Genomic DNA, 11,258 nt, shown 5'->3' with positions numbered 1-11,258 from the left:
TGTATCCTCAAGTGTTATGTAAATTAAGCCATTTGTAGTGCTGACAGCTGACCATAAAAAGTGGTTGACAGATATTATGAATTTATTGCGTAGTTTTTGAGGTATTGCTTTGTTATGGTAATCTGGGTATAAACTATCCAGAATTACGTGTATTAAGTGTACATCACATATGCATTCTGAGCAAAATGTTCCTTTTTCCTGGACTTACAGTGTTTGAAGTCTGTGGTTCTTCTCACAAGTCATGTGCTTTATAGGATGTCCAACTCTATTTCTTCAATCACAAGATTACTATGTACATTTGACACATTATCAGATTACGGTTTTATGTTATAAGATTTCGAGTTCTGTTATATTCTTGTTTAAATTGATTTCTGAATACTTGCATTTCTGTATTCATGGTGTTTACTATAGTGTGGAGTGGGTCCAGGCTTCTTGAAAGCGTGTGGAGTGCCTGAACTGATGTATTATTATTTTTCTTTATATTAATCATTCTTGCTTTGATAGGGGCTGTGACTGTTTCTGCTACAGGTCCACCCATTAAACCTTGTATAATGGTGCCTTCCATAAATTCTCCTACTGCAAGTGCTTGTAAGGACTTTCTACTAAATTTATTTAGGCTGCTTTACTGATAATTAATATTATCTATTTCTCCACAATATAATTTTGGTGATTTAAATGCTTGTAATGATATAGAACTCCAGATTTTCAAAATTCTATTTCATAGTGTAATTTCTACTGGTAAAGTTGTATCTGGTACTACAAAAGGGGCTTCTTTTATTGTGGCTGATCCAGGTACTAGATTTAAACTTCCCAGTGGGGAATATGTTGTCATGATTATACTAGTTTTATAGATTCCAGCATAATTTGTGGTAATATTAAATCCTCTTATGTCAACTAAGCAAGGAGTGTTATGTGAGTGTTCTGATTTGTGGCAATCTTGTAATGGCATGTGTAGATATATGATCCTATTCCAGTCATCTGGTCATAACATCGGACTTGTTTTGTGTTTCTGTACTGTCCAGTCCTGTTATTGACATTTGCCAATCCTGGTATTGAGGATATGGCACTATGTAACTAACGTAATATGTTAGGCCTGAATGATGTATTGTCCTTGCACTATTTCCTGTAATTGCCCATGTGTTCCTCCATCACACCATATTTTCCAGTGCTTTGATGCAGTGTTTGGGTGACAGCCTGTCCAAAACATATGGGCAGAGTACTGCCATTGTTTGAGTTGCTGTCAGGTTGTGTTTTTCATATCTAATATTATTTAGCCCTGTGTAATTAAGCTAGGTATATTTATCCAATCACTCATGCAAGGGATACATGGTGGCATGGAGCTGAATCTTGCAGATATGTTCCTTGCTGGAAAGCTGACAGTGGTTTAATTTCCTGTTATCCAAGGGTACAGGGAATTCCATTCATGTGCCATTTACTGCTGTATCTCAAATGTATCTAATAGTTTAAATTCTACATTACATATCTTCTTGTAATGATGCTCATTATATTAAGTTATATTTTGCAATTTTAATGTAAAATATATTCCTATTGGTTCTAAGGTTATACTTTCTCTCTTAGATCCAAAGTTATTTGGTGACTGTTTTGCTAACATGGATATGTTTCTTCTAAATATTGTAATATTTAGAATTATGCATGCACTTATTAAACATAGCTCTAACACTTGAAATGTTGGGCCATACTTAATAACAGTGGCATTTCCTTGGGTTCTTTCATACATATTTGTATTATATCCATTCTTTTCATCTTACCTGTATGTCTCACTGGGGTGATACCATGCTAGTTGTTGTCTCCCATGTCTGTACCCTTTGTACCAATAGTAATTGAAGGAATGAGCATACTTCATCCATAAGTTATTAATTCTCAATTGAAATGTTGCCCATATTCTATCATCCATCCACCATCAAGGTATCCTATACAGTGGGTCTAAAATATTAGGTCTATTGGGAGGCCATGATAATTGTGGTCTAGGGATAATGGTGGTGGATTTTGCACCATGTGTAGCAGGGTTAATGATATTCCCAGTGCTGATGGCTATCACTAGTGACCCTGGGTGTACCAGCAGGAGTGTGATTGGAAACATGAGCATGAGTTTTGGCACTCCTGGTTGTACTGCTATTCTTTTCCCCATACTGGAATTTTGAAACAGGTAATTCCAGATAAGTAAATACATAATATGTACTTATTTCATAAATTCAGCAATATAATATAACCAACAATTCACAATTTAACAAGCAAAAAGATAGTAGAAATTACTAATAAATGTAGAAGCAGAAGAGTAATGATAAACTCTTGATCTGTACCTCTGTATGTAACCAGCAAATTATATAATTGGCAATAAGCCTCATAGCATCATTAATGTTATATAATTTTGCATAAAAGTTTAATTCCAGATTGATTACTGGAACAATTCCTAGGAAAATGATGGCATTCAGGGTTTTTCTATAAAAAAGTGCTCTCTCTCTCTCTCTTTCAACCCCCACACACTCATACACACACACACACATACATACATACATGTACAGACACACACACACAAACACACATGCATGCCACCAACACTCTTTGCCTACTAGCATGTATTAAGTCCTCCAGTTTGGTTAGCTGTAATCTTCCCTTGGTGTCTGTGGTCCACACAGTGTTTCCAGTTCTGGGGGCTATGATTTCTGTGTGATTCAATTTGTTCTTTTGCCTGCAGATGCAAGTATAAGTTTGACTTATATTCCTGTGTTCTTCTGTTTAGGTAATCTATATCTGTTTTCATGCTGAGGACTTCTTCTTTTGGGCTTTTATTATCTATTCTAGGTATGTTGTTGAGTTCAAAGATAGCCTTTGTTAATGCTTCTGTCAATGGTCTGTCTTTATGCATCATTATTTTACCTTTAGTAGTCCATTGAATCTCAATGCTGCCTGCTGCTGTGGGTTTGTATGTTAGGTTTTTAGCTAGTCTCTGTACAATCTTAAATGTAAAACGGGTTCGCTGATCACTTTGGATTAGTTAAGGTATTCTACAGACTGAGATTCATGACCACAAAATTAAAATAATTCATTTTTGTTCTGGCTTGGATCCCGATTTGGCCGTACCTAATCCTGTGCAGATATCTACTATGGTGCAAACATATTGCTGTTTGAATTAATTAAATGGTCCTATGAAATCACTTTTCAGTGTGTGATGGACATGTAATCTGTGTGTTTCTATCCTTTTGTAGTTGTATGTAAAACTGGTTTTAGTACCAGGGCTTCCTTCACTTTCCTATATGGCATTTTTGATCTTATTCCAAATTACTGCAATGTTGATTTGAATGAACCACTGGTATGGTGCAGAGGTGCCTGTGTGTCCAAACAATTACTGTATCTGCCCTATTTCTTTTTTTGTAATGTTCTTTTGTGTATGAGAATGTTGTTTAACCAACTGTCTTTTGACCTTAAGTTCTGTGGGTCCTATATTTTCTCTTTGATATTGGGATTTGAGTTTCAGTACCAAGTTTGCTAAACTATCTACCTCATTTTTTATTTGGTTTGCAGGTCATCTCCATTTTGATCAGCATCTACCTAATATAGTGTTATTTTAATGTCTTTGACTATATGTGGTAATTCTTTTCTGGCATCTTTAGACCAAAGGTCTTTACCATGATTTTTCCAATTAGACAGTCTCCATTTCCCTGACCAAATTGTTATACCACTAGATAGACACTAAGGATCTGTGGAAAGGTGTATATCCTTTCCATGATCAAGGGGCTGTCCAGCTGTCAGAAAGGCTATTAATCCCATATGCTGGGCTGATATGCTTTTTCCTTCCTCTATTTTCACCATTTGTCTTCTAGCCTGAAAGATGCTACTTTTCAGCACACCAGGTTCTTTTTATTAGTGGCTGAGCCATCAACAAACAAGGCAATAACCAGGGAGGGGATGTATTGACCTGACACCTATTATCCTATGAATATCTGTTGCTGGGGAGAGGGGTTGTTGAGTGTGATGGGTATTCGGCTCTCATTGAGTGATGCCAGTATGTGCTCTGACACCATTGCTACCATCCCTTCTGCAGTCAGGTTTGCTCCTCGAAGGATCTCTGAAAGGTACCATTTCCACTGAAGGGTACCCTTCCATGGGTAGACATGTCCATCCTTTTTCTAGTGCCTTTCCCCATTCTAGAACGTGTACAGTGGATCAGAGAAATACTGGGTTTCCTCTTAGGATACTGCAGGAGCTTTGGAGTGCTTGATACACAGTGTTTACAAACAGTGAATACTTGGTATCTGACCAAGGGAAGGATTTGCAATAAAATCCAACTGGTTTGATTTGAGGCTGCTTTACAAAAACATTCCAATTTCCATGCCTTTCATAAACTGGATATGCATTACTACTGTATCACCTGTATTAATATAGTTTAAATTACTATACTGCTCTATGTATTCTAATATGGTCTTTACTGTGGTGGTCCCCAAGTGAAGCCAGATGTATTTTTCACTATGTTATATAGTGGCTGGAGCAACAATTATAAATAGTTTGTGTATTGTCTCCAATATCCAAATAGGACTATGAGATGTTGTGTTTCTGTTTTATTTAGTGGTCTTTGTAAATGTTTTATTTTATTAATTACTTCAGGTGGTAGGATTGTCCCTTAGTGGATCCTGAGGTATTTTACTTCCTCTGCTGTTTCCTTCACCTTATCCTTATTAATGGTCCATCCTTCATTTGTTAAGTCTGCTATTAAGTCAGCCATTGTTTTCTATAGTATCTGTATCTCATTTGATATTAGTAAGAGGTTATCTACATATGAAAAGATGCTGACTTACTGTGGTGTTCGAAATGACTCTAATGCCATCAAATTGCATTCATTATGTGCTATCATTGGATGGTTCTTATATCCTTATAGAACCCTTGTAAATTGGTATTATTTTCCTGCCCATGAAAATGTAGTTATTTCCCTAGAATTAGGGTGTAAAGGAATTCCAAAGTATTTGTCTGTTAAATCTACAGTGGCTAGTCATTTATGTTGCCTCTTATCTTATTCTTAGAAATATGTCTCCTACATCTGTTAATTGTCCTTGCATTTGTTGTGTAGGATTATTTATGTTTCTGTAGTCTATTCTTAATCTCCATTTGCCGTTTGGTTTTTTAACTGCCCAAATAGGGCTAGTATACTTGAAGCTATGTGTGGTTCTGTGAGATTTTCATTCAGTAAAGATACTATGGTCTCTTTTACTTCCTCCATCTCCCCTTTTAAGGGGTATTGTGATGTGAAGGAGGGTGGTGTTTTGGGAAATTCTATCTTTGAGATTTTAACTGTGGCTATCCTTGGTATTCTCTTGTAATTTAAAAAATTTGGTAACAATTTCTGTATTCCTAAAATACACAAATAATAATATGGTGTCTGCTCCCTTCTCTCACAGTTTTGCTATATAAGACACATCCTTCCTGACATTTTGTGCATAATATTTCCTTAGCTCATTTAATTCCTGTGAGTTGTATGCTCTAATTTTCATGTATTGCATCTGTAGGTTTGGTCTGCCCTGCTCCCCATATTGGTGTTTAGAATAGGGAAGTTGTTACTGGTAATGAGGTGATTATTCCTAAAATAGTAGTCCTAAAATATTCTTGGGGGAACTAGATAAAGTGAAGTCCAATTCATAATTTTTATCTTAAACTTGTAATGTTAATTTGGTTATGAAGGTTGTAACTCTTCCTCCAATTGTTTCTACTTCTATATGGCCTAACACTTTTCCTGTGCTTAAAATTTGTGCTTCACCTTAGGTATAAACATGTATTTCACTAACAGTGTCCAGTAGCCATTTTACCATCTTAGTGGTGCCATTGGTAAGCAGAATTGGTAGTGCTATTTTGGGTTTTGGATGTGGCAACCCTGAGACCTGAAGGGTTTGAATGTGGGATGGCATCTCAGCCTGTTCCTGAATGGGAGCTTGTTCCAAGGTCTTGGTCCTGCGATCAGCTCTTGGTTTTTGTTTGTTTGTTTGTTTGTTTGTTTGTTTTTTGTTTTTTTTTTATCTTATGTTTGTAGGTACTCAGCCATTTGGCCCTGTCAGCCCTAAAAAAAGACTTCTAGGAGTTTGTTCAAAGAGGCATCTTGTGGTATTAAATGATCTGTTTGATCCTGGTCTAATCTGGAGGTAGGTATTTGTTTTTCCAAACAGTCTAATATTTTTAACTCTCCTCATTCTATCCACCTTTCTACCCTTAATAGTTAGAGATACTACTTTCTCTGAGTCTAAGTCTCTGTTTGCTTTTAAGAGGCATATGATGTTTGCCATGGTCTGCCATCCTTGCAATGATCCAGATAGTGTCATTCTGAGATGTTTTGGAACTCCTTTTAACAGGATGTTCATAAACTGGGGCAACATTGGTGCTGCTTGAGTGGAAGACACCTGGTTATAGATATAATGAAGTACTCCTAGTTTTCTTGCTAATTTTATTGCTTCCTGCAGGATATGCCACTTAACTGACACCTCAAATTGAGGTAAATCTAAAGAAGGAAATACGTCTCCAAGCTGCAGTTATCCAATCGATCAGTGAGTGCATATCTCCTAGGGAGCTTTCCAATATGTGCTCCAGTCCTTTGAACATGGTGGGATTTTCCACCATATTACTAATTTTACACATTTCCTTATCTGAAAATAATATGGTGTCTGCTCCCTCTCTCACAGTTTTGCTATATAAGACACATCCTTCCTGACATTTTGTGCATAATATTTCCTTAGCTCATTTAATTCCTGTGAGTTGTATGCTCTAATTTTCAAGTATTGCATCTGTAGGTTTGGTCTGCCCTGCTCCCCATATTGGTGTTTAGAATAGGGAAGTTGTTACTGGTAATGAGGTGACTATTCCTCTATCATGAGATTCCAGGGCATCTTTAAAGTGGTTAGAGTACTTCAATTTCTTGGTAATATTTATGGCTAGCTTTTTCCCCTAGGTCTGTCTTTGTCTTAATTGACTATACTTTACATAAGTATACTGAGGACTTCATTTTGTGCTGCTCTTTCATTATAGGTTCCACCTGCTGTGGTGTTGTTAGGAGTATGTCCATTTTAACCTTCTCGCACTTAGTTTTCTTTTTAATTATATGGTTAGTATACTGCCAAGCCCTTTCCACTAAGTCAGAGGTTTCCTCATCCTCTATTTTTATCTTTTTAAAAACTATTGATGAGACTTTTAATTCAATTCATTGGGTCAGTATTTTGGCAGTGTGGTACAGACTTCCTCCTTTTTCAGATATCCAATAAAATTAATTTTGGATGCGCTTTTTTATAAGTTTTTGAATAATTTATCTGCCTGTCTCACTCTCCTTTCTGTAGCCACTCTTTCATCAGGCAAGGGGTTTCTACCCTTATCCTTCTGAGCTATGTTGGCACCAATGACCTCTTCTTCCCAGGACCTAGGTCTATTGGTATCATGGTGTCATTCAGCCATGGGCTGTTGGATCTAGCTCTCCACTTCTCTTCATCTCAACTTTAGAGGCTCAAGAAATTTGGCCTACTGCTGCTCTATTGACCTACTCTCTTCCCGTGACTCAGGTTCGGGTTGGCTTCGTAGCATCCCTTAGACTCAAGTAATTCAAAATTCAAGATACACAAGAAAGTGCATGATGAATGAGAGTTCTAAGTCACAAGTAAGAGAATATCCAAATTATATTGCCACTAATATGATAGACCACGTTTAGCAGTATATGTCTAGCCAGGCTCCAGTTTAGTTTTCTACTTTCTGTCTTAGGAACTATGAAGACCGATCCAGCAGGCTTCCCCAACTGTCATGAGGTAGGGCACATGAGATGCCTCCTTCCCAAAGTAAGGTAAAAGGATGTAGTTCTTTATTTGCCCAGTTGATGAGGACATATAATCACATTCACACAATACTCATTCCTTAGGAACCTCTGGTCTGGTCCATAGTCATTTTGGCATATTTGTTAAGTTCTGTGACAAAACTGTGCTTCTGCTTGCTGAAATTCAATCTGCTCTATGGATTCCTCTTGTTCACCAATAGGCAGCTGGGTTGGTAGACTCAGTGTCACTGTAAATGAGATGGATTCCAGGAGTTAATGTTTTGCAGTGACGAGAGGTGGTTCTTTAAGGTTCTTTTGGCCAATCCTATTTAGGTCACATACATTATTTCCTAAGGGCATATTACTATCGGGCTCACACATATACTTACAGCAGTCCTTTACACAAGGTGTTTCTTAACAGTTGAACTTCATTTTTCATTGTATTCCTTAGATTAGGGCCTATACTTACCTATCAGTCACACACAAACACACACACACACACACACACACACACACACACACACACACACACCCTGGTCCCTTATGCAGGGCGTTTCTTAAATGTTCCATTAATTTTTTTGATTCTTATTGTTTTGTCCATCTTTATTAAATTGTATATTTCTTATTTACATTTCAAATGTTATTCCCTTTCCCAGTTTCCAGGCCAATATCCCAATAACCTCTCACCCTCCCCTTCCATGTGTGTGGTCCCCTCCCAATCGTGCCCCTATTACTGCCATCCACCCAACAATCACATTCACTGGGGGGTCCAGCATTCGCATGTCCAAGGGCTTCCCCTTCCACTGGTGCCTCTACTAGGATATTCATTGCTACCTATGAATTTGGAGGCCAGGGTCAGTCCATGGGTAGTGGATTAGTCCCTGGAAACTCTGGTTGGTTGGCATTGTTGTTCATATGGGGTCTCAAGCCCCTTCATCTCTTTCAGTCCTTTCCATGATTCCTTCAACAGGGGTCCCATTCACAGTTCAGTGGTTTGTGGCTTGCATTTGCCTATTTGACAAGTTATGACTGGGTATCTCAGGAGAGATAAACATCTTGTCCCTGTCAGGCTGCACCGCTTTGATACATGCATCTTATCAGGTTTGGTGGCTGTATATGTATGGGCCACATGTAGGGCAGGCTCTGAATGGGTGTTCCTTCAGTCTCTGTTCTAAACTTTGCCTCTTTATCCCCTCCTAAGGGTATTCTTGTTACCCTTTTAAAGAAGAAGTTTTCTCCTCCTTCTTGAGGTTCATGTGTTCTGTGCATCTTGGGTAATTCAAGCATTTGGGCTTATATCTACTTTTCAATGAGTGCATACGATGTGTGGTTTACTATAATTGGGTTACGTCACTAAGGATGATATATCCAGAAGAAGAAGAAGAAGAAGAAGAAGAAGAAGAAGAAGAAGAAGAAGAAGAAGAAGAAGAAGAAGTAGAAGAAGTAGAAGAAGAAGAGGAGGAGGAGGAGGAGGAGGAGGAGGAACAGGAACAGGAACAGGAACAGGAAGAAGAAGAAAAAGAACAAGAAGAAAAACAAGAAGAAAAAGAAAAAGAAGGGGATAGGGGAAGGGCGAGGAAGGAGAAAAGGAAGGGGAACGGAGTTAAGATTGAGATGGAGAGTGGGAGCAATAGGAGGAAGAGGAAGAGAAGATGGAAAAGGAGGAAGGAGGAGAAGGAGAAGAAGACGAAGAAGAAAAAGAAAAGAAAAGGAAGAAGAGAGGAAGAAGAAGACGAAGAAGAAGAAGAAGAAGAAGAAGAAGAAGAAGAAGAAGAAGAAGAAGAAGAAAAAGAACAACAACAACAGAACAAAAAGAACAAGAAAAAGAACAAAAGGATAAGAGAAAGACAAAGAAAAAGAGGAGGAGGAGAAGAAGAAGTAGGAGAAGAAGGACAAGAAGGAGGAAGGGAGGAGGAGAACAAGAAGAAGAAGGAGGAAGGAGAAGGAGGAAGAGGAAGAGGAAGAAGTGGAACAAGAAGAAGAAGAACAAGAAGAACAAGAAGAAGAATAATTAAAAGAAACACAAGAAAAGAACAAGACCTAGCACAAGACCAAAACCAAGAAGAACCATAAAAAGAAGAAGAAGAAGAAGAAGAAGAAGAAGAAGAAGAAGAAGAAGAAGAAGAAGAAGAAGAAGAAGAAGAAAAGTAGAAGAAAGGGAAGAAAAGGAAGAAAAAATAGAAGAGGAAGAAATCAGGAAGGTTGAGAAAAGAAGAAAAAGAAGAACAAGAAAAGGAGGAGGAAGAAAAACAAGAAGAAGGAGGAGGAGGAAAAGAAGAAGTAGAAAAGAAGAAGCAGAAGCAGATGAAGAAGAAGAAGAAGAAGAAGAAGAAGAAGAAGAAGAAGAAGAAGAAGAAGAAGAAGAAGAAGAAGAAGAAGAAGAACAACAACAACAACAACAACAACAACAACAACATCAACAATGAGAACAAGAACAAGAAGAAGAGCAAGAACAAGAACAATTAAAAGACACTCCACTTCTGGGGTGACTGCTTGACCCTGGGGACAAGGAGATGGGATCAAAAAGCCAAAATCTTCTGCCTGCTCCACCCCTAGCAAGGCCAACCATCATTAGGTCTGCTGTGGCCACTCTGGACTCTTCCAGGAAACACTGATCAACACAATCCTAAATATATAAAGCCAACAGCAACCACCCTCCCCCACTTCCCAACCCATTCCTATGCACTGAATTTCCTGCTGCTTTCTAGGACAGAACGAGCATGCTTTCATCAGGACTGCCAGAGCACAGCTATTTTTCTATTACAACCCTCAGTAGTCTAAAACACTTGAATAACAACAACTACAACAATATAAAAATTAAATCTAATCTTATGAAACTAATAAAGGTTTCTAAGTGGAGAGAAATAATTTCTTAATTAAATTCAGGAAACTATAACCGAACATGGGTAGACTTTTAAAGTGAAATGAATAGATATTAGAAAGTATAATAAAAACAATCAGAGATGTAAAATAAATTAACAAAGTTATTCAAGACCTGAAAATGTAGTGAGAAGTAATAGAGAAAACAAAAACTGAGCCAATTCTGGATATAAAATGGAAAACCTATAATAAAGAAGAGCAAATACATACACAAGCAATACAAACATAGTGCAAGGGAGAAAAAGAGAGAATCTTGGGCATATGAGACATAATAGAAGAAATTGAAAAATTTGACATAGAAAATGCTGAATCTGAAATGTTTCTACCACAACTCATCCAGGAAATTGAACACTATAAGAAGACCAAACCTGCCTTTCATCCTGCATCTCTGCTGGGCTTAGATCTCATGCTCCAGCTCCCACTGTCCAAGATTGTTGGCCTTGCTAGGGGCTGAGAAGGCAGTGGATTTGGCTTCTTTATCTCATTTGGCTCTCCCTGATAACAACAGGCCTCCCGGGAGTCATCCCTGAGAGACAGGATGACTCCCAGGAGGACCATCATGATGAAGCTAACAGGTGAGATCACC

At 37.9% G+C, this 11,258-nt stretch overlaps 1 protein-coding gene across 2 annotated transcripts in view; it reads right to left on the bottom strand.

Moving 5' to 3' along the window:
• Window positions 1–7,319: 7,319 nt before the first annotated feature.
• LOC134481229 (uncharacterized) overlaps window positions 7,320–11,258 on the bottom strand; it is a 69,561-nt gene continuing 65,622 nt past the window's right edge. For both annotated transcript variants that reach the window (XM_063271822.1, XM_063271823.1), the window contains one exon: window positions 7,320–8,040. In XM_063271822.1, coding sequence (XP_063127892.1) covers window positions 7,937–8,040 — 104 coding nt within the window. In that variant the 3' untranslated portion in view covers window positions 7,320–7,936. The remainder of the gene's footprint in view (window positions 8,041–11,258) is intronic.

Source organism: Rattus norvegicus, chromosome 12 (assembly GCF_036323735.1).
Source record: "Rattus norvegicus strain BN/NHsdMcwi chromosome 12, GRCr8, whole genome shotgun sequence".
NCBI classification, from domain to species: domain Eukaryota; kingdom Metazoa; phylum Chordata; class Mammalia; order Rodentia; family Muridae; genus Rattus; species Rattus norvegicus.
Note: the sequence above shows the minus strand (reverse complement) of the source record. Positions and strands in the feature narration are given on the sequence as shown.